The sequence below is a fragment of the Pseudorca crassidens genome, chromosome 20, assembly GCF_039906515.1.
Source record: "Pseudorca crassidens isolate mPseCra1 chromosome 20, mPseCra1.hap1, whole genome shotgun sequence".
NCBI classification, from domain to species: Eukaryota; Metazoa; Chordata; class Mammalia; order Artiodactyla; family Delphinidae; genus Pseudorca; species Pseudorca crassidens.
In genome coordinates this window covers 14,515,773-14,540,181 of record NC_090315.1, presented here as the reverse complement: position 1 = coordinate 14,540,181, position 24,409 = coordinate 14,515,773, and the positions used below count along the sequence as shown (strand labels likewise).

Sequence of the window (24,409 nt, the reverse complement as noted above, 5' to 3'; positions counted from 1 at the left end):
ATTTTAACAAACATTTATTTATTTTTATTTTTGGCTCTGTCGGGTCTTAGTTGTGGCACACAGGATCTTTCACTGCAATGTGCAGGCTTCTCTCTAGTTGTGATGCCAGAGCACGTGGGGTCAGTTGTTGTGGCGTGTGGGCTTAGTTGCCCCGTGGCATGTGGGATCTTAGTTTCCCCACCAGGGACTGAACCCACGTCCCTGAATTGGGAGGCAAATTCTTAATCACTGGACCATCAGGGAAGTCCTCAGGTTTTTTTCATAAAGTATTGCATGTCTTTTGTTGGATTTATTCTGAGCCACTTTAAGGTTTTGTAAATGGAATTAAAATTTTTTTCATCAAAAATTCTTAATTCATAACCATTTCTGCATTTAGTAATGTTAAGGATATTCACACTGTTGTGGAACCAATCTCCAGAACACTTTTCATCTTGATATTCTGTACCCACTAATCAGTAACTCCCTGGTCCCTCCACCTCAACCCCCGGCAACCACCATTCTACTTGTTCTCTGTCAATTTCCCTGTTCTAGGAACCTCCTATAGGTGGAATCATACAGTTTCTGTCCTTCTGTATCTGGCTTATTTCCCTGAGAATAATGTCCTCAAGGTCCATGTTGCAGCATGTATCAGAATTTCTTTCCTTTTTGAGGCTGAATAATATTCCACTGTTGGTTTATACTACCCTCAGTTTATCCAGTCATATGTCAAGGGACACGTGGGTTACTTCCACCTTTTAGCTGTTGTGAATATTTCTATGAAGATGGGTGTACAAATATGCAAATACCTTGCATCTCTGGCAGGATGTGACACTACTACAGCCAGCAGGAGGAAGAAAGATTTTCTCCTTGCCTGGCAACAGCTCAGCCAATGAGAGGCTGTCACAACTCAGCCAATGTAAAACTTCTATACTTAGAATATCTCATTTCCTCCAATGGACTTTTTGTTTATAACAGACCCTCTAAACATGCCCTTTCCTCCATAAAAGAAAAATAAACAAATGGGACCTAATCAAACGTGTAAGTTTTTGCACAGCAAAGGAAACCGTAAACAAAACAAAAAGACAACGCAGAGAATGGGAGAAAATATTTGCAAATGAAGTGACTGACAAGGGATTGATCTCCAAAATATACAAACAGCTCATGCAGTGCAATAAAAAAAAAAAATAGGCAGAAGGGATTTCCCTGGTGGCATAGTGGTTAAGAATCTACCTGCCAGTGCAGGGGACATGGGTTCGAGCCCTGGTCTGGGAAGATCGCACATGCCGCGGAGCAACTAAGCCCGTGTACCACAACTACCGAGGCTGCGCTCTAGAGCCGCAAGCCACAACTACTGAGCCCATGTGCCACAGCTACTGAGCCTGCATGTTGCAATTACTGAAGCTCATGCGCCTAGAGCCCATGCTCCACAATAAGAGAAACCACCGCAATGAGAGTACGCGCACCACAACAAAGAGTAGCCCCCGCTCGCCGCAAATAGAGAAAGCCCGTGCACAGCAACGAAGACCCAATGTAGCCAAAAATAAATAAAGTAATTAAAAAAAAAATAGACAGAAGATCTAAATAGACATTTCTCCTAAGAAAACATACAGATGACCAAAAAGCACAGGAAAAGATACTCAACATCACAAATTACTAGAGAAATGCAAATCAAAACTATAATGAGGTATCACCTCACACCAGTCAGAATGGCCAGCATCAAAAAGTCTGCAAACAATAAATGCTGGAGAGCATGTGGAGAAAAGGGAACCCTCTTACACTGTTGGTAGGAAGGTAAATTGGTACAATCATTATGGAAAACAGTATGGAGGTTCCTTAAAAAAGCACTCCTGGGCATATATCCAGAGAAAACCATAATTCGAAAAGATATGTGCATCCCAATGTTCATTGCAGCACTATTTACAACAGCCAAGATATGGAAGCAACCAAATGTCCATTGGCAGGTGAATGGATACAGAAGTTGTGGTACATATATACAATGGAATACTACTCAGCCATAAAAAAGAATGAAATAATGCCATTTGCAACAACATGGATGGACCTAGAGATCATCATCCTAAGTGAAGTAAGTCAGACAGAGAAAGACAAACATCATATGATATCACTTATATATGGAATCTAAGAAAATGATACAACTGAACTTATTTACAAAATAGAAACAGACTCACAGACTTTGGAAACAAACTTATGGCTACCAAGGGGGAAAGGTGGGGGGGAAGGATAAATTAGGAGTTTGGGATTAACATATACACTCTACTATATATAAAATAGATAATCAATAGGGACCTACTGTATAGTACAGGGAACTCTATCAATAATCTGTAATAACCTATGTGGGAAAAGAATCTGAAAAAGAATGAAGGGACTTCCCTGGTGGCACAGTAGTTAAGAATCTGCCTGCCAATGCAGAGAACACAGGTTCGAGCCCTGGTCTGGGAAGATCCCACATGTCACGGAGCAACTAAGCCTGTGAGCCACAACTAATGAGCCTGTGCTCTGGAGCCTGTGAGCCACAACTACTGAGCCCGCGCACCACAACAAAGAGTAGCCTCCACTCACTGCAACTAGAGAAAGCCTGAGCACAGCAACGAAGGCCCAATGCAGCCAAAAATAAATAAATAAAAATAAATAAATTTATTTTAAAAAAGAATGGATATATGTATATGTACAACCGAATCACTTTGCTGTACACCTGAAACTAACACAACATTGTAAATCAACTATACTCTAAAATAAAATAAAAATTAAATTAAAAAATAAAACTGCATCTTTTCTACATTTATGAAGAGAATTTTGGGGGGTTGGCAGGAGACTTTATTTTTAATGATTTCCCCAACAGTATCTAATTTGCTTACTATGCCTCCTGTTCACCGTGTCTCTCTCCCTTAGAAGGTTAAGTCCCACGTGGGCAAGAATCCATTTCTGGTTTTATTTGCTGATACTGAAAATTATATGTGTAGCTTCCCTTTTATTTTTCTTGGATAGAGTTGGTATAGAGTTATAAATTTATTTATTTTAATTTATTTTATTTTTGGCTGCGTTGGGTCTTCGTTGCTGCACGCGGGCTTTCTCTAGTTGCGGTGAGCGGGGGCTACACTTCGTTGCAGTGCGTGGGCTTCTCATTGCAGTGGCTTCTCTTGTTGTGGAGCATGGGCTATAGGCGCGCAGGCTTCAGTATTTGTGGCACGCGGGCTTCAGTAGTTGTGGCACGCGGGCTTCAGTAGTTGTGGCCTGTGGGCTGTAGAGCGCAGGCTCAGTGGCCATGGCTCACAGGCCCAGCCGCTCCGCGGCCTGTGGGATCTTCCCGGACTGGGGCACGAACCCGCGTCCCCTGCATCGGCAGGTGGACTCTCAACCACTGCGCCACCAGGGAAGCCCCGCTTTGTGTCTTTTGAACAGTACATCTGGGACCTGGAGTTCAGGAATGAGCAATATGGATTCTCTCTGTCCCACTCCAGTGTAATTGTTCGGGTTTGTCTGTCCTAGTCAAGGACTGTCCTTGCAAACAACCTGACAGTGCCTTCCAGGAGCTGGGACCATTGGCAGGACCATGTCAGTAATCAAGGGCTTGTAGCTCCCTGGCACCCTGGGATCTCCCGGGTCCAGTCGAAGTCCTACTGGGCCCTGTCTTTAGGTTCTGGAAGCTACTACAAGAAAGTTCCTGCATCAGATTTATCAGCTTCTGCTTCTCCAAGGCAGCCCCTGTTCTACTGAGTGGAGACGCAGGGGTGAACACAGGGAAATCCTGGATGGGGAGAGGGCTCCTCACCCTTCCCCGATGTCAGGCCCGTCTTGTTCAGCCCCAGTGCCCTCTGCCCTTGTCTCCTCCTGGATCGGCTGCAGAGGCTTTATTGGTCCCTTCCAGGAAGCCCTCTCTTCACCTATGAACTAGAACCTTATCCCTATGGCTGAGAGAATTCCAGCCCTCTTGGGGTTTTAAGATTGGGACCAAGACTCATAGCAGAAAGTCAACTAGGTCAAAAAAATGTTTGGAGACAGAAGGTTCTGCCCACCCTGTGAACGATGAAGCGGTCCCCTGAGCCCAACGCTGCTTTGAATTGTATGGCTTATAAAATTATTTTGTTATTGTTAAATTCTTTTCAAACACGGAGAGAATGTTGAGCAATACATCTGCTGATCATAGGTAATAAACGTATTATTTTGCCAAAAGTGGCTCCGCTCTTTTTAATGGAAATACAATGTTACAGCCTTGGTGAGTACTTGGCTCAGAGTAAGGAGTTGTCCCGGTTGAGGACGGAAAACTGTACAGAAGAAAACACCAATAGAAGGTGTTCTCCGGTCGAGAGAATGGAAGTGTTAGCACCCTATTTCCCAAGCCCTAAGGAAATCATGGGTCAAAGATTATCAATTAGGGTTAGAAGCATTAGGTGGTGGATGTGGGTACAGTGTCACAGTGACACCACAACTGTGACATTCTAGTCATGATGAGGGTGAGAGAGAACCATGCAATGGCAGAATTTGACTGTCTTCACCCCAGTCCAGGGGTTGTGGCTAGCCTCACTGCTGCAGGATCCCTAAGGAGTTCCAGTCTCCTGATGTAAAGCAGATGAAGCCTGCTGCTGCCTTTGATGTACCCACCTTGAACTGCCCCACCCAACTGGCAGGGAGACACAGCTAGAGGGGTTAGTGTTTTTCCAGTATCATCAAAAGGCGAGTGTGACAGGTTGAAACAGCCCTAAGGGTCATGACCACATGTAGTGTGTGGTCCTGGAGCAGATACTGGTTTGAACAATTCAACTCTGGAGGATAATTTTGGGTCAACTGGAGGAATTTTGATAGGAGGAATATGAGACAGTCATGTTCAGGAAGGGGAAGGTGGAGACCATTGGCTCAAAAAAAAAAAAAAAACCCACATAATTTAATTGGACAACCTAGAAGAAATGGACAAGTTTCTAGAAACATACAGCCCACCAAAACTGAATCAGGATGAAATAGATAATTTGAACAAACCTATCACTCTAGAAGTGAAATAGACTGTGTAATTTTTTTTTTTGCGGTACGGGGGCCTCTCACTGCTGTGGCCCCTCCCGTTGCGGAGCACAGGCTCAAGACGCACAGGCTCAGCGGCCATGGCTCACGGGCCCAACCGCTCCGCAGCATGTGAGATCCTCCCGGACTGGGGCACGAACCCGTGTCCCGGGCATCAGCAGGCGGACTCTCAACCACTGCGCCACCAGGGATGCCCTAGACTGTGTAATTTTAAAACTCCCTACAAACAAAAGTCCAGGACAGGATGCCTTCACCGGGGAATTCTACCAAACATACAAAGAAGCACTTATATCCATCCTTCTCAAACTCTTCCAAAAGATTGAAGAGGAGGAAACACTCCCAAAGTTGTTCTCACAGTCGTCCTTTGTTTGGTCTACACGATAGTAATAATAACAAATATACTCTTACAAGTGATCAGGTGGAAAACTCATTTAACTTCTTACTGCACCTTAAGCTGTAGGTACTATTGTTCCTTCCATTTACAAAAGAGTAAATTGAGGCTCAAAGAGATGACGAGTCTGACCTCAGGTCACACAGTCTGGGATTTGAAACCAGGCAGGCTGGCCGAAAAACCCTTGATATTTTTTTTTTAGAACTTTAAATTTTGTACTCATTTTAGACTTAGCAGAAAATTTGCAGATATATTACAAAGTTCCTCTGTCCCCCTCACCCTGTTTCTCCTAATGTTAACATCTTGACATTTTAGAGTCCTGAGCCGTTGTTTTTTTGTAGGATATCACGCCTTTGAGGTTTATCTGATGTTTTCTCATGATTGGAATTAAGTGAATTGGATTCTGGATTTTTCTGGCACGACTGTCCTAGTGGGATGTAGTGTCCTTCTCAGTGCATGGTATCAGAGGGTTTATGACACTGACATGGCTCTCACTGCTGACGTTAACCTTCATTGCTTGGTTAAAGCGGTGTCTGCTGGGTTTCTCCACTGTAAAGCTTTTATTCTTTCCTTTGTAGTTAATAAATATCTCGGGGGGGGGGGTGGATCCCTTAAGGCTATGCAAATCAGGTTTCTTCTGAAATTTTCACCCACTAATTTTATCATTCATTGGTGGATCTCGTCTGCAAGAATTATTAACATGGGGTTTGCCTAATGGTGATTTTGTTATTTTCTAATTCTCTTTCTTGTCTAATTGAAATTTTACTGTAAGGAAGGGCTGTTCCTCCCCACTCCAGTTATTTATTTATTCAATTATTTCTTTAAGTCAGTATGGAGTTACTGATATATATTTTGTCCCCCGGGTTAAATCCAATACTGTTACTATTTATTTTGTGACTCAGATGGTCCCTGATATGATCTTTTGATTTTCTTCAGATGGGTTTCTGGGTTCTTTCAACTCCCTCCCCAACCCCACTCCAACATCATGGGTTTTTTTGGTTTGTTTTTTTTTTTAAAGGGATGATATTTATTCCTTTTCCAAATGTTGCAGTAAAACCGGGTGGAAAAGAATGGTTTTAGCAGTTAGAAAAAAAAATGTACAAATCTGGGGTTTGGCCATTAAAAGTTGTCTACAACAATGGGAGGGGGGAAAAAAAGACAAGAAGTTGTTTCACATTACATACCTCCCCCCCAAAATCCCAGAGCTTAATACTTGCTCACCAAGTCAAAAAAGAGACACAGCTGATTCACAAGCTGGAGGTTTGAACTTGAGTTAAGACATTTACAAAAACCTAGACAGGGGCAGTGTCCTCCCCAGCCCAGGGGCCACTAGACACAGCACAAGAGACTACAAACTCAACAGGGGAAGGTGGACACTCAGGGTGTGGGAGTAGGCGCCACCACATCTGGCTCAGGGATTTGGGGAGTAAAAAAAGCCTACTTGGAAAAGAATTGGGGAAGAAAACAGCAACTGCCTTCTGCACAGGTGGGGACAGGGAAGGAGGTAGGGACAGGGGCAGGAGCATTTCACATCACTAACCTAACTTGGGAAACTGCAAGGGACCATCTTCAACTTAAGAGGCTTAAGAGGAAGACCAGATGGATGATGGGAGAATCCACAGGAGGGAGAGGAGGAGAGGGAACGTGGCTAGCGGACAACAGACCCTTCCTTTCTGGGCACAGGAAGGCAGCCAGGGCACCAGGTCCAGGCAGTGACCACAAGGACAGCACAGTTTTTGCAGCTTAGGAATCACGCATCTGCCCCCACCCAGATACTCACTCTGCTCACTCGCTGGTGTAGGGCCACTCTCTGGCCAGAGGGAGTGGATGGCTGTGCGCCTGGGGCCCTGCCTCTTCTGTGTCTCCTCCCTTGGAGGCAGCACCAGCCTCGGCCCCTTTGGCCTGGGGCTCCTGGCTCTCAGGGGTGGCGGCAGCCTTCCCTCCCTGGGCAGTGCCTTCCTCACTGCAGGCACCGACCTCTCCCTGCTCCGGCTCTTCCTCTGTGGGTGATGAGGCAGACGGATCACCCCACCCTCCTTCCGATTTCTCTTGAAGGACAGGCCACTCAATTTGAAAGCCTTTTTTTAAAAATTTTTATTTTATTTATTTATATTTGGCTGCGCTGGATCCTCGCTGCTGCACGCCGGCTTTCTCTAGTTGTGGTGAGAGGGGATTCCTCTTCATAGCAGTGCGCAGGCTTCCCACTGCGGTGGCGTCTCTTGTTGCAGAGCACAGGCTCTAGACACGCGGGCTTCAATAGTTGTGGCTCGCGGGCTCTAGAGCGCAGGCTCAGTAGTTGTGGTGCACGGGCTTAGTTGTTCCACAGCATGTGGGATCTTCCTGGACCAGGGCTCGAACCCGTGTCCCCTGCATTGGCAGGTGGATTCTTAACCACTGCGCCATCAGGGAAGCCCCACACTCCCCTTTTGATGATACTGGCAAAACACTGTCCTCAGTGGGTGTGTCCCATGCTGATACTGCAGGTGGGTGGGGCAGTTCGGGGTAGTTACATCAAAGGCAGCAGCAGGCTTCATCTGCATTACATCAGGAGACTGGAACTCCTTAGGGATCCTGCAGCAGTGAGGTGAGCCACGACCCCTGGACTGGGGTGAGGACAGCCGGATCCTGCCATTGCATGGTCCTCTCTCACCCTCATCATGACTAGAATGTCACAAATGTGGTGTCACTCTGACACTGTACCCACATCCACCACCTGCCTAATGCTTTTAACCCTGACTGATAATCTTTGACTCCATGATTTTCTTAGGGCTTGGGAAATGGGGTGCTAACACTTCCATGCTCTCAAATGGAGAACACCTTCTATGGTGTTTTCTTCTGTACAATTTTCCCTCCTCACCTGGGACAACTGCTTACTGTGAATCAAGTATTCACCAAGGCTGTAACATTGTATTTCTATTAAAAAGACATGAGACACTTTTGACAAAATGATACATTTATTACCTATGATCGGCAGATATATTGCTCATTTATTCTCTCCATGTTTAAAAAGCATTTCAAAATAACAAAATTATTATATACCCCATACAATTCAGGGTAGGGCTGGGCTCAGGGAACCGCTTCATTGTTCACAGGGTGGGCAGAACCCTCTGTCTCCAAACATTTTTTGCACTAGTTTGACTTCCTGCTGTGAGTACTGGTCCCAGTCTTGCTTGAAACCCCATGAGGTTAAGTTCACCACCCAAGGGGGGCTGGAATTTTCCCAGCCATAAGGATGAGCTTCTAGTTCAGAGGTGAAAGAGGGCCTCCTGGAAGGGACGAATATAGCCTCTACAGCAGAAACGGGAGGAGACAAGGGCAGAGGGCACTGGGGCTGAACCACAGGGCCTCTGGGGGATCGTGGAGCTCTCAGGATCCAGCATTTCCCTGTGCTCAACTGTGGGTTTCCATTCAGTAGAACAAGGTCTGCCTTAGACAGCAGCAGAAACTTTCTTCTAGTAGTTTCCAAAACCTGAAGACAGGGCCCAGCAGGAACTTCGAATGGACCCAGGAGCTCCCAGGATGCCAGGGAGCTACAAGCCCTTGATTACTGAGATGGCCCAGCCAATGGGCCCAGCTCCTGGAAGGCACGGTCAGGTAGTTTTGCAAGGACAGCCCACGACTAGGACAGACAGACCCGCACAATCACACTGGAGTTGGTAAAAAGGACTCCATATTGCTCGTTCCCGAACTCCAGGTTTGACACCCATTGTTCAAAAGACACAAAGCGAACGCCCTTCTTGAGGTTGGAGAACACATGGCTGCCCTACAGACAGAAAAAGGTAAGCCTCGTTGTGACATAGCCTTCCCCTCAAAAGCTGAGTTGGGGGCCTTCTGACAGGTGTATTTTCCATAGACGGCAGCAACAATGTCTCCAGTTCCACATGTACTTCTAGAATCAATGCCACTCCTCACCCAGAAGTGGAGTCTAATTTCCGTCCCCTTGAATCTATCTGGGTGGGTTTCCTTGTAACCCAGAGTGTGGTGGAAGTGGTACTGAGTGACTTTTGCCAAGTGATTTCCGAGGCTGGGTCAGAAAGGCAAGGCAGCTTCTGCTGGTTTCTCCAGAAGCCTCATGGTGGAACCCTGAGCCACCAGGAAGCAGTCTGACTGCCCTGAAGCCGCCATGCTGTGAGGAAGCCCAAACTAGACCAAGCAGAGAGATCCCAAGGCCAAGCTCTGAGATTAAACCAAGAGCTGCTTGGCCAGCCACCAGCTGCTGTATACACACTCACACCCCACCCTGCCCTTCAGCTCCAGCCAGTGTCCGCAATGCAGTCACAAGAGAGACCAGAGCCAGAAACTCCCAGCAGAGTCCTACTCGTAGAACCCACGAGAGATGAGAAAATGACTGCTGTCAATATTAAGCCACTAAATTCAGGGGCAGTTTGTTACGCAGCAGTAGATCAGCAGAGGCCCTACCATCCTTTCCCCACACCCCTTTCCCCACAGAGACTGACCTCAAAGGGGACTCTCCTCCACCGCCGGATGGGAAAAGGATTCGAAGAGACATGATGCAGGACAGCCTGGTTGACGTCTAGAATTTGCACAATTAGCTGATATATACGTATACGGTTAGTGCCTCTTTGTTCCATCCAGCTGTGGGAGAAGGGAAACCTTACAGGCTGGACCTGCCGCCCATTCTCCCCGACCTGAATGGCCTTCCCATGTATACAAACCCAAAATGGTGCTGTGGTCCCCAGAACTAGCACCATTAGGTCACTTGGGAGCTTGGCCCCTCTGCATACCCAATGAATCCATCTGTCCTAAATGTGCTCCCAGCTGGTCTGCAGGCACATTCAGGAGGAATGACCTAGAGCTGTGCTCTTCAAGGTACCTCCTCCCATATTATTTCTCATTCTATATTTCACTGGTAGCAAAAGATGTCATTTCCAATGGGTACAATGGTGATGTTTTAAGATACAGTTTTCTTATCAGTCGTTTAAAAGGATCCAGGGGAATCTATCTATGGTAACAGAATTCTGGATGGCGGTACCCTTGTGTTGGAAGTGATGGGGAATGGGGCATGAGGCACGCTGAGGGTGGGGATTGCTGGCAACATCCTGTTCTTGGTGTAAGTGAAAGTGTTCAGTTGGTCATAATTCTTTGAATTTCACACCCAAGATATGTGCATTTTTGATATTAGAAATTAAAAATTTAAAAACAAGAGTAATTGGTTATATAAATACACAGAGAAGTAACTTTCTTTACAGAGACTTCACATCACTCCACTTCTTAGACTTAGATGTCCATTCTACTTCTCCCAGATTTTGTCCTTATATAATAATATTATGTTCTTTGGACTTATCTTTCATGCTGTTCTGTGCCAACCACACACACACAAAGAATATAATTAGACATTTAAAATTTTCTTGTGACCATAAAGCTCTAGGTGTCAACATCTTTTCTTTTAGATTATTACCTACTAGTGGTTCCAGTTATAGCTACAGATTGGAATCATCTTCATTCTTGAAAAGATATCGTGTAGAAAAATTTTTTGGCCTGTCCAAAGCTGTGGTCTTTGCCCTCTGCTACTGGGATGTAATCTCTGGACCCTTGGAATGTTATGTCTGACAGGAATAACCTTGTTTGCCTACAGACTTGGGTCATAGTGGACAGCCAGCCAATGTGATTTGGTGGGAGCTGGCCACATCCATATAGATAGGGGGCCAGCCACTCCAGGAAAACCAACAACATGACTTAGGATGAATCACGCAGTACCGGTTGACCTGGAGGCCGAGATGATACACATGATAAAGCCCCTATAAACTCAGGCGAGCTTCCCTGGTTGGCAATATTCCATGCGTACTGTCACCATCGGAGGCCAGCAGAGTCAGGTGTCCTGACTCCACAGGGAGAGAGAGGGCAATGGAAGTCTGGTGTTGGATATTTCCCCTGGATGCTGCCCTGTGATCTTCCCACGGCTAATTTTAGTCTGTATCTTGTTCCCTGTGATAAGAGTTTTCATTCAGTTCTATGTCTTTCTAGTCAATTACTGAGTCTGAGGGTGGTTTTGGAATTGTGCCCTCTAACCTTGCAGTTGGCTCTAAATTTCTCAAAGATATTGATGCCTGACTCCCTCACCCCAGACACTCCAATTTAATGAATATGATGTGTGACCCAGGCATCAAGAGTTTTCAGTGTTCCTGGGTGATGTATGGCAAAATTGGGAATCACGGATTATTACAATGAAAAGCTACACCGTTGCTCTAAGCAACACAAATGTGCTTCAATAACTTACAAATGATTAAGTGAAAAACAGAAGCTTACTGTAAATATATCTCCTAATGAGGTGGGTTTTCGGCGTGGGGTGGGCGGGGGGAGTTTAAGATGTCTTGATTGAAACTGAATGTGGTAAGGCTGAAATTTCAAAATGGTCACTTTGCCTGTCTCCCCAGAGGTCTTTACATCTGTGGACCATACATCTTAGTGAGGGGCTTTTTTTTTTTTTTTTCTGTAAAACTGGAGGGATGAGAGATAGGAATTGGGAAGGCATAACCAATGATGCTCCCACCATAGATGTGATCTGCAGCTGATGAATTTGAAAACAGGGAACATAAAAGTGTAGAGAATTTGTAATTTGCCTCCCTTAAAATTATCTGGGTCATGCATCCCTTGGAAAGTCTTCATGGACCTCAGTTTCAAGACCATCATACAGTGCACAAGAGTCAGACAAGTACGAGCCTCCTGCCAGGTCCTGCCAAGCCCTGGCTGTGCCCCCAGGGGAAGTCACCTCCCTTTCTGAACTTCGCAATTTGAGGTCTTAAAATACACTTTCCCACAGGATCAAGGATCACGAAGGGTGCTGAAACAGCTCAAACTTCAGAGCACTGGCTTCATGCTTGCCGTCAGTCAGCGCTCAGCAGAAGGGCAGTTTTGATCATCACACTCACCAGGCAGAGACACAGATCTCAATCTTTCCACTGTCCAGGAGTTCTGGCCAGAAACCCTCTTCCTCCAGGTCCAACACTTCCTTCTTTTGAAACCACCTAAGAAAGAGAAAGGTCAAGAGAGCAGGCCAAGTACTCACCCCCACAGCCCTGGCCCTTGGGGAATGGGGAGGGACATTTACCTGTAACCAGGTAGGTAGTAGGCAGGTAGGAAGTGGACATCACAAGGAGGGGCAGGCATGCCCTTACATTTTCCCTCCTTTGTCCAGTCGTCCCCACCGCTCAGCATAGGCTGTTTCTGGGAGCCATCTATTAAGTAAAAAAGTTTTGTGCCCAGGGGTTTCCCCTGTGGTCCATCGCCGCCCCACCCTCCAAACCCTAGAGGTCGGTCGCAGGCCTCCGCACCCTCGCACCGGCTCCCAGGAGGACTCCTTTCCTGGGCTCCCCACCTAGGCCCCTGGGGTTCCGGAGGAGGTTGCGTCCTACGGGTCTGCGCTCGCAGAAGCGGCCCAGGACGCAGGGCCTGGGGTCGTCGGCGGCCGGCAGGCAGGTGCTGACGATGGGCCACAGGGCGGCGTGTTTCCGGGCCAGGATGCTCAGCCACAGGGCCTGGCAGTCGACCAGGTCACGCCAGCGCCGGCACACCCGGCGGCAGCGCCCGAGCAGCACGTGAGGGGGCACGTGGCTCAGCACCGTCTCGAGCAGCTCCGTGGGCAGCTGGCCCAGACCCAGCGGCTCCTCGGGTTCCTGCTCTAGCAAGGGGATCCCGACAGGCTGGCCCCTGGAGGAGGTTTTCTCGCCAGGCTCCGCTGCGACTGCGGGACAACCAGGGCCAAGATGTCAGAGACCTGCAGCCTCCGTCAGCCCCGCCCCTGCCAGCCACACCCCAAGACTGTCAGCCCCCAAACCCCGTCAGCCGCCTCCCCATCTTCACCACCCCCAGTCTTGTCCTCAAGTCCCCAGATTCCCAACCTATCCTTGCCGGGCTCCCATCCCCTCCCCTCTCCACCATGCGCCCCAAACACAGCCCTGGACAGCCAACCGGCTCTGGGGCCGCGCGGAGCCCTGAGTCCCACCCTGCATCTCAGCGAGCGCTCCTCCTGGGTGGGCCATCACCTTGCTTCACGTGCCCTTATCTCTTCCTCCCCCCTTTTAATTCACCCGCCCCTCCCTTCTTAACAGCCGGCACCACCCTGCGGCCCCATCCTCCCTCTAACTGCCAGTCTCTGAGAGCCACTCCCTTCTCACTGACCTGCACCCTCCTCCCTCTGCTTCGCGCCAATTTACAGGCCAGGACCTCCCGTCCCCGCCTCCAGTAATCTCCAGACACCCTCTCCTTTGGGCTGTATTCAAATCCCGAGGAAACTACCACACAGAATCCGCAGAAGAGGGAGGGAGTAGGAACGCCAGGATGCAGAGTCTCTCGCTCTTCGTCCGCCCCAGTGGGCCCTTGGAGTGTCCCTAACCAGGCTGTAAAGTCCTTGGTGCTGAACAACTGCTGCTATCCAGTCAGGCCTCCGGACGGGAGGCCTCATATTGTTGCCGAAATATCGGCTTACCTGGGTACCGAGGCCGAACAGAAATACGGAGACAGGGATTTTAGGAAGAGAGGGATAGCTTTATTTTTCGGCCGGGCAGAAGGGAAGACACAGCAGGCTAGCGCCTCAAGAACTGTGGGAATCCTTGGGAATCGGAGAAGATTTTATATGTGGGGCTCGAAGTCCGGGGTATGTGATAAGGATCAAAGTAGTGAAGGTCTTGCGTTCCTCCTTTCCTTTGCATTATTTCAAAACAGTCAGAGCTGGCGTCAGGCCGCGCGATATTTGGGGTCTGGCAGCCTGGTAATTGCGTCCGTTTGCCTCCCGTTTATCGGCTGCTGACCTTGTCTCTGAAATGCAAAAACTCTAAGAGGTGATTTGTTACAAGGGGCGTATAGAATATAAGTGCCGCGACATAATAAGGTTAGGGAGTGAGGGGCGCGGAATGTAACTCACACAGCGTTAGGGGTGATAGGTGCCGAATGTAAATTACATAGTGTCAGGGTGTGAGGTTCGCTTTGTAAGGTACAAATCTAGTTACTACAAATTAGTGACAGTTGAAGTAAAACAAGGAGTGATGAACTCTTCCCGGCCAGGTTTTGTTTCTTCTCTAGCCTGTTCGCTGTTCCCTTTGTTTTCCCTGGTCTCGGGAGAAGAAGAAAGAAAACTCTCACTTCTATTTACACTGCAACATGACTAACTCTTTCAGGCCAGGTTATGTTTCTTCTCTAGCCTGTTCACCATTCCCTTTATTTTCCTTGTTCTCAGGGGAGGGAAAACTTCATTTCTATTTTTGCTGCAACAATATTCCTTAGTTCCTGTAAAAATTCCTATCACATTTAAGGATCCAGCATCACTAACTCAGAGATCATTGCACAGGAGAAAACAGGCTCCAGCAGGAGCCAAATGCATTTCTATCTGACTCCCTAAAAGAGTGCTGTAACCAGTAATAACCCCAGCCAAACTTCATGGAGCCTCTTACTACCAGTCAGGGTAGCAACCCCCTGAGATAGGTATGGCTATGTCCCCACTTCCCAGGTGAGAAAACTGAGGCCAAGTGACCTGCCCAAGCTCACACAGCTAGTAGGTGACAGAGCTGGGATTTGAACCTAACCAGGCTGCATCTAGAATCCTTGCTTTTAATCTGTATACCAACTCTACCCAATAAAAATAAAATGTGTGCTACACATATAATTTTTCAGTATCAGCAAGTAAAACCAGACATGGTTTTTTGCCCCCATGGAACTTACCTTCAAGGGGGAGAGACGTGGTAAACAGGAGACAGAATAAGCAAGTTATATACTGTTGGGGAAATCATTAAAAATAAAATCTGCCAACCCCCAACATCCTCTTCACAATTGTAGAAAAGATTCAGAGTTTTATTATGGAATAAACATTAAATCAGACTGTAATTCACATGGGTCATGATGAGCAATAGACGTGACATGGAAATTGTGTAGTGTGTAGTGTAGGTGATCAGAGCTCTGGGAAACAGAGCAGGCAAGGGGGAAAGGGCCATAAGCAATCTGGGTGGGGAGATCCTGAATTCTGAGAGATGGATTGACTATTACATGGGCCAAATTTCTTTTCGTTACATACACTGTCAATAAAATTAGTACTATTGAGGTTTTCCAACATATTCCAAAGTGCAATAGTGTAAGGAGCTCCAGCAGTTAACTCCTGACCAATCTGGTTTCATCTCTACTCCCACCCACTTGCTCCTCCAGGCAATTTGAAGCATATCTTAGAAACCACACCCTGCTGCCCATAGCAGTACTTTTTTTTTTTGGCCATGCTGCAGAATGTAAATTGGTGCAGCCAATATGGAAAACATTATGAAGTTTCCTCAAAAACTAAAAATAGAGTGGCCATATGATCCTGCAATCCCACTCCTGGGCATATATCCAGAGAAAACTATAGTTCCAAAAGATACATACACCCCAATGTTCATTGCAGCACTATTTACAATAGCCAAGACATGGAACCAACCTAAATGTCCGTCCACAGATGGACAGATGAAGGATAAAGATGTGGTACGTATATACAATGGAATACTACTCAGCCATAAAAAAGAATGAAATAATGCCATTTACAGCAACATGGATGGACCTAGAGATCATCATCCTAAGTGAAGTAAGTCAGAAAGAGAAAGATAAATACCATATGACATCAGTTATATGTGGAATCTAAAATATGACACAAATGAACTTATCTATGAAGTAGAAACAGACTCACAGATATCGGGAACAGACTTGTGGTTGCCAAGGGAGAGGGGGTTGGGGGAGGGAAGGATTGGGAGTTTGGGATTAGCAAATGCAAACTATTTTATCTAGAATGGGTAAACAACGAAGTCCTACTGTATAGCCCAGAGAACTGTACTTAGTGTCCTGTGATAAGCCATATGGCTAAACAAACAAACAATAAAACCCCAAGAAGAAACGAGTAACAATCACAATAAATCCGTGTTAGTGAGATCGTGGTGTGATGAAATAAAATGTATATTTTGAGGCAGGACAAGAGAAATTAAAAATAAAATTCTCTCCATGTGTCTCTCCTCTGTCCCTCCCTAATGCAACGTGTGCCTGCATTATGCAATCACCCAGAGCTCCTCAAAGACGGCAGTGCCTGCTCAATTGTAAAGATCATTTTTCCCCCTTTCTTCTGAAGGTTCACAATGTACCTTCCTGAAGAATAGAATTCTTTCCCAGCTCTGTGGGGGTCATGGTGACTTGCTACTCATTTTGTATATTCTTATCTGGACAAGGTATCCTTGGTGAACTTGATGTAAAATATGTCATTTTGTTGTACAATCCTTTGTCGAGAAAATGTATACGACTGTACCTTCGACTTCTAACAGGCAGAATAGTTCTCAGAGCCTTCTGAGAATCTGCTTCTAGCATTATAACTCTGTTTGGCTTGAAGAAGATTCCCTTTTTTTTTCTTTTTTAACTTGAGAGTTTATTGAATTTTCATCGACATTTTCTTGGCATAGTCTGCAGGATATCGGAGACACCCACCAAAGGACACCAGGAGCCCCCCACCCTGAAACTTTGAGCCCCACCAGCTTCTTGGTATTCCTCAGGTGCTTCTCCAAGTTCTCCTGATATCCGGACATCATTGCTTAAATGCTGTCCTGAATTTTACTCCTGAAATTTATCTCTTTTTCTTGGGACTTGCAGTCCTGAAGGGGTTCAGGTACATTTCCTAGGCAAGGACCTAGGGGGAAATCTGGAGCGAATTGGGTTGTCTTGTCCTTTTTTAAAATTTAACTTAAATTGGGAAGATTATCTGTATATGGTCTGAACAAACTGTCTGCTAGTGAAATGAGAGACTGAGCCTGCACAGCTCTGAAGGAAAAGGGACAACTGCTCCTTCTGGCCACGAGGTGGTCTGAGGTGACTGAGAACCTAGGGGAAGTGTCTGAGGATCAATCCTCGTGACCTGTAGCAGTCCCACAGAGGATCCCACTACAATCAGTAAGTAAATTCTGCTTGTCATCGGGGCATAATAAAGGCTGATCATGTAGTGCCCCGAGAACCCCTGGCAGTTTTAGACCACTGGAGGGAGAAACTGAGACACGTAAGAGAGTCAAACCAACCCAAGGATAGAACTCCCTTGGTGAACTAGACTCAGAAGCAGCACGCATTCACTCCATCACAACTGCCTTCAGAAAGTTGTTCAGATCATATCTGAATTAGGCTGCCAAATTAGTAATGGGAAACCATGCCCAAAGGCCAAACAGCTCCTGGATGGGCAGCCACTCCGGGAACTCTGCCTGGTTTCATGTACAATTGGAACAAAGCCAATGCTCGAAAGCACTTATCTTAACTCTTAAATGGCCAGGAGGGAGCTCTTTTCACATTTTAGAGAAAGTCAGCTTGAAAAAACACCTTTTCAAATTTGACCCCAAGAGAATAAAAGTATTCCTAGGAGGGACTTCCCTGTTGGTCCAGTGGTTAAGACTCCACGCTCGCACTGCTTGGGGGCATAGGTTCAAAGATCCCGCATGCTGTGAGGTGGAGCCAGTTAAAAAAAAAAAGTATTCCTAGGAGAAAGCTTGACGTTATAACGTTTATTACATCCTTGAAATGTAAACACAGCCCACATCATCTGAGAATACAGCCTTAGCTCAGTTAGTAGAACGTAAAACTGAAAGGAAGGAAAAGAAGGGAAAGAGGCTTTTTAAGTTCAAGCAGGAAAATTATGAGGTCTCTGTGTCTGTCTGGATGTATCCGTGTCCGTGTGCATGTTGTAAATATGTTATGTCCCTACCTCCAGACGGTGTTATCAAAATTAACTTGTAAAAGAGCTCTGTTCAACGGACTTAAAAGCAAGCGCTGGGCTGCCCTGGCGGCGCAGTGGTTGGGAGTCCGCCTGCCGATTCAGGGGACGCGGGTTCATGCCCCGGTCCGGGAGGATCCCGCGTGCCGCGGAACGGCTGGGCGCGTGAGCCATGGCCGCTGAGCCTGCGCATCCGGAGCCTGTGCTTCGCAAGGGGAGAGGCCACAACAGTGAGAGGCCCGTGTAGCGCAAAAAAAAAAAAAAAAAACTAACCCAAATTTTTAAAGGATCACGTGATCTAGAATTAATCTTTAATGACCAAAAACAAGTTTAAAGTGATGGTTTAATTAATATAGACATGTCTTTAGAGTCATCAACATTAAGTATAATACTTCTATTGTACCTAGGGTTACTGAAAGTCAATAAGCTCGTGTTATTTATGTTATAAAATTTGTCAACAAGATAATTAATGGTATGATGATATTTTCACAAGTAATAAAATAGAGATAAATGGGATAAAAGCTTTTGGGTGATGCTTTAAGAATAATATGTTTTATTGTATGTCTACCTGCAAACAGTTTCTCCAGATTTTTGGCAGCTTGAAACTTTAGAGTTCTGCTAACTCAAATCAAATGTTGGAAATTCATTGAATGTCTAGACCATTTTTAATAAGATAAAATACTAAAACATTAATTGCTAAAGAGGCCTCTGTTTACCTACTCTTGACCTCTTATTACAGAGAGACTAAATATGTATGAAACTATTAATAGATATATTTTGTGCTTTATTGAAAGATTGTACTATGAAATGGCATATATTTCTAGAAATTAATTTTTAAAAGGGAATACTGAGAAGAGAGTTTTATGCATGATCAAGATTAAGTTTAGATTGAATTTAATTAAATAAATGAATTTTAATATTAAAGGTAAAATGATGTAAAACTAGAATTTGGTTTTTTCTCTGTTGAGAGGACAAAGTTTTCTTGAAATCTGGATCTGCCTTTGATAAGAGATTGTAGAGTTTCTTTACCAGTGACTTCCTGCGCTTGCCTTTGAGATCTTTTATCGTCATTTTGGTTATATGTATCAGTATTGCCTCACAGTGACTTCTGATTCTATTTGACCAAATTTAAAACATTTTGATGTCTTTGACAAACTTTCTCAAATCAAATTCTAAATGAAGTTCTTTTGACCTCCAGCTAACTCTGGGATGCTTCAGTGAGGGCCCCTGAACATCCCAAAGAGAGGTATGAAACTAGTTAGGTATATTTGGTATATTAAATGACCTGGGAAACAATGCCAAATGAGTAATAATAAATCTTAAGTTACATTGTAAAGGTAAATATTATTAATATAAATGTTCTAGAAATTACATGAAGTTCTTAAAATTTGAAGTGTCCTGGTATGATGTCAGTCATCGTTTTAGCTGTTATCTTAAAAAGTTGTAAGTCACAACAAATTTCTTTTTCAGTCTTTTGCATATATAGACAATTATTGTCTTACACTGATGCTTTTACAAAAATGCTGGTAGATGACTCGCTTTTTTTTTTTTTAAGGTTTTTGCTTTATTTATTTATTTATTTATTTGGCCATGCAGTGCGGCTTTCAGGATCTTCCCTGACCAGGGATCAAACCCGGGCCCCCGCAGTGAAAGCGCCAAGTCCTAACCATTGGACTGCCAGGAAATTCCCAGATGACTTGCTTTTATGCTTCAAAACTAAATTAAACTCAGTAGCAAAGGGACTTCCACCTTGTGTGATGGTTATTTCAGAAAAGGCTGTCTTCTGGAGGGCTCCTGTAGAGTAAGCTACAGCCATGTGCAACAACATGGATGGACTTTAGAAGGCTATGGATAAGGGAAATACACCAGACGAAAAGGAGCAAATGCCTTTTCTCAGTCTGTGGCTGGTTATAGACGGAGTCGGGTTACACTCTCTGTGTGTACATTGTACTTCAATAAAAAGGTAAAACAAATATACAAACAAAAAATGAGATTGGCCCCAAGCTGGTAACTGTTGAATCTGGGCAATGAGGACATGAGGTTTGATCATGCCATTTTCTCTCCTTGTGTGTGTGTATGTGTGTGTGTTAAAGTTCAAAGTTAAAAAAAATTAAATTCCATATGTGATGCAGCAATTCCACTTCTGAGTATATACCCAAGAGAACTGAAAGCAAGGTCTTGAAGAGATAGTTGTACACTCATGTTCATAGAATTATTCACAACGGCCAAAAGGCAGAAGTAACCCACGTGTCCCTCGACAGATGACTGGATAAACAGAATGTGGTGTTTACACACAGTGGAATATTATTCAGCCTTAAAAAGGAAAGAAATTCCGATACATGCTGCAACATGGACCTTGAGGACATTACTCTAAGAGAAATAAGCCAGGCACAAAGAGACAAAAACCGTATGATTCCACTTATATAAGGTTCTTAGAGTAGGGAAACGTATAGAGGCCAAGTAGAATGGTGGTTGCTGGGGGTTGCAGTGGGGAGACGGATTAATGGGTCCAGAGTTTCAATTGTACAAGTTGAAAAGAGTTCTGGAGCTGGGTTACACAACAATGTGAATGTACTTAACATTATTAAACTCAAAGATGGTTAAGATGGTGAAATTTGACTCTTCAAGAATATTTTTTATTAAAAAAATTTTTTAATTCGATTTACAAAATCTTAAGGTGGCTCAGAATAAATTCAGCAAAAGATATGCAATATTTTATGAAAAATTTATAAAATTTTATTGAAGGGCGTTAAAGAAGAGTTAAGTATTGACACACAAGAGGACAAGATCTCCAGGTAACAATATGGACTAATCCAAAAGCACATCCTCAGGGCAATCATGAAGCTGTGGGTTGGTGACTACAATATATCATTTCCATAAAACTTAAAAACACATTTAAAAAATGCTATATAATGATTGTGGGCCAGGTACTTCCTTGGTGGCACAGTGGTTAGGAATCCACCTCCCAATGCAGGGGACATGGGTTCGAGCCCTGGTCCAGGAAGATCCCACATGCGGCGGAGCAACTAAGCCCATGTGCCACAACTACTGAGCCTGCGCTCTGGAGCCCGTGCTCTGCAACAAGAGAAGCCACCGCAATGAGAAGCCCGTGTACCGCAACGAAGAGTAAACCCCTCTCACCTCAACTAGAGAAAGCCCGCATGCAGCAACGAAGACCCAACGCAGCCAAAAATAAATAATTAATTTTTTAAAAAGATTAAAAAAATAATAATAATTGTGGGCCAAACATATGGAGAAAAAGGAGAACGTAACCCAAAGCATGTGCCTTCCCAGGACGGTGGCTGGGGGTGGGGAGTGGCATTGGAGGGAGGGGGCAGGTATGGAGTGTTTGGTTTGTCCCAGCTAAGGTTTGAGACCTGGCAGTCTCGGCTTCAGAACTGATGCCAACGGTTCCTCTAGGCTCCATGCCAAGTTCAGGGACTGCTGGTGGAGAAGGACCTGGGGCTCAGGGCACCTGCCTCCACCTGCCCCCCGAGAGCCAGCTCCTGGCTGAGACTGGTTCCCTCCAGTCACTGCCCTGCTCAGATGCCCCGCACAGCAGGTTAGAGGCGGGCTCAGGAGCCTCCTCCTTGTGGACCAGGGTTCAGCTGTGTGGCTTTGGGCAGGCTGCTGCCCTCCCCAAGCCTTTTTTTCTCATTTTGTAAACTGGGATGGTAACAAGGCCTACCTTCCTAATTTTGGGAATTCCCTGGTGGTCCAGTGATTAGGACTCAGTGCTTTCACTGCCGAGGGCCCAGGTTCAATCCCTGGTCGGGGAACTACGATTCCACAAGCCGCGCAGCACAGCCAAAAAAAAAGAAAAAAGAAAAGAAACACTTCCCAGTTTTATTTTCTTACATGCTAAGTATTAAAAGATATAACCCACACATACCAAAGCTCTTTGGGGTCCTCAAAAATTTTTAAGAGGGTAATGTTTATAAACTGTTGCTGTAATTGAAATTTACCAGGTTCTTCTGCCATGGGGGGCGGGAGCGAGTGTTGGAAGGGCCAACCACAGGACAGTTAGCAGATTTCTGGCTTTGTCATGAGAAGAAATTAACAGTTGTTTTCCAACCCCACTGTAGTCGTCGCAAGACTCTCAAACATCGTCTATACACTCAACAAAGTTCCTAAATTACTATAATTTTGGACCTGTCCCTAGATCTTGAAGTTTAATGCACTGATAAAGAAGTACATATATTACTGTATTACATATCCAAAAAAATCATGTATCTGTAATTCAATAGCATCCGTTTCTTTTGTATCCTGTTTTTTTTTTTTTTTTCTTTTTAATACATGTTAAAACATGATTTGGAGAAGGGCTTCACCAGCCTGCCACAGGTGACTTTAACAAAAACAACGTTCGTAACCACAGCTCCTGGAAGACCACCAGAAAAACTAGAACTAAGGGGAAGTTAAAATTTCTGAGGGTGAGCAGGGTCTTGAGGGTATTTGAATATGGCCAAGAGAGTTGCTTTTTATTACATTTTAAGCTGTAATGGAGACTCCAGAAGGTGGGGGGAAAAAGTCCAAACAGTGCAAAAGCCCATATTGAACCACCCCTACACCCTCAGTGTCAGTCTATGGAATCAGTGTTCCCAATCAGCAGACACTGCTATACCTGACTTGACAAAGCCAAATTGTGAAGTCATTTGATCTGCAGACAGGAAGGCGAAACAACTAAAACCTGGACCCTCTGACTTTTCCTGCTGCTCTGGGAAAATACCCAAGAGTATTTTGCAGCAAGCCACTCACAACCTTCAAACAGCTCACAAAGGTTGACAGAGAAAATACTCACTTGCTCCCACCTAGACCCCAGGGCAATTTCTGGAACTCATGCATTAATAATAATAAAAATAACAGCTGATTCTTATCCAGCCCTTACTCTGGGCCAGTCCCTGTTCTCAGCGTGAAATTTCATGTGTCAACTGGTTTAATCCTCACAGTAGCCCATAGTGTCCATACTGTTATCACCCTCATTTCACAGGTGAAGAAACCAAGGCCCAGCGGGGTCGAGTAACCGGCCTCGGGCGCACGACTCAGAAGCAGCACAGTCATTCGGCGGACTTTGATTTTCTGTTTTCAGCATGCCCGGGGGCCTGAGGAGGAACCGGCGTGGACTAAGCTTGCAGAGTGAGGAAGGCGGAAGGAACTGCCAAGAATACAAAGCGGATGCCGCGGGAAGGGATGGGAGAATCTCCCCACACCCACCTCGGTCGCAGGCGCAGGTGCCAGCACACCTGGGTACCTCAGGATCCGGCAGGGCCAGAGCTGGGGACCGGTGTCAGTGCCCTGGGGGCTCCGTAGCTGCGGGATGGGGCTCCTGGGGGACGAGCATAGACCTCCTGTCCGGGTGCTCACCTGGAGGCCGGCTTGGAGGTGGCGGCAGCAGCTTATCAAATTTACCTAGGTCCCCCTTCCCCCGCCCAGCCCGGGGAGGCGGGGGCGGGGGGAGGTGGGCGCGTGGGCATGGGCCGCCCAAGACCAGCCGGACCTGTGGAACCCGGGGCGCCAGCTGTCTGGGGAGGCAGTCACCTGGAGAAGGCAGGCTCTTCCGGGGCTGGGATAGCTGTGGGCAGCGGGATGTCTCAGCGCCTACAAACTCATAAAATACCGCTGTCCCACTGGTGCCCCGAGACGCACATGCTGGGAGTTGGAGCCCCAGCGGGTGAGCCAGGGACCTGGGGGGAAACTCCAGACCCAGCTCCCGGCCCCCAGATTGACGGTCCCGGCCTGGCTCTGCCCCGCAGGCAGGCAGGCAGGTCCTCGATGGGCTGGAGACCGAACTGGAGCAGGAAGGGAAGGGCTGGGGAGGAGGAGGGTGGGTATACAGGTGCAGGGTCAGGGGAGACAGGTGGAGATGGGGAGGAATTGGGGTCACTAAAGGCAGAATGGGATACTGGGTAAGGGGCAAGGAGGACGGGGCTGCTCCAGGTGGGACGGAATTCTTGGGCGGTCTGGGGATGGAGTGGGGGGATTGAGGTTACTATGATGGAAATGGAAGGTTGGAGGATGGAGTAGACGGTGATGAGGTCTCTGAGGGCAGGGTGGAATGCTGGGGATGGGGTTGCCAAAGGCAACTTCCAACACTGAGACCCCCCAGCCCCACTCCCAAGCCTCTTGCATTGAGAGTGAGCGGTGGATAAGAGCAAGGGCTCTGGAGCCAGGACCCCTGGGTTCCAATCCCCGCCCCATCACACCTGAGCCACGCAACCGAGTCACTCCGTTGATCAGCTTCGTCATCTGTGACATGGGGCTGATGATCCGTGGCCACCACACAGAGGAATGTCGTCAGGCTCCCACGA

The 24,409-nt window shown here is 46.2% G+C and overlaps 1 protein-coding gene across 1 annotated transcript; it reads right to left on the bottom strand.

Moving 5' to 3' along the window:
• Positions 1 to 8,372: 8,372 nt before the first annotated feature.
• Positions 8,373 to 24,347, bottom strand: LOC137215508 (F-box only protein 27-like). Its single transcript, XM_067720787.1, has 9 exons — positions 24,305 to 24,347; positions 23,748 to 23,890; positions 23,466 to 23,598; positions 23,316 to 23,375; positions 12,735 to 13,100; positions 12,468 to 12,594; positions 12,289 to 12,384; positions 9,856 to 9,994; positions 8,373 to 9,161 (listed from the first exon to the last, which is right to left on the bottom strand). Exons 1-9 carry the CDS (start codon positions 24,345 to 24,347, stop codon positions 9,018 to 9,020), a joined length of 1,251 nt encoding a protein of 416 aa, XP_067576888.1. The 3' UTR covers positions 8,373 to 9,017.
• Positions 24,348 to 24,409: the final 62 nt, after the last annotated feature.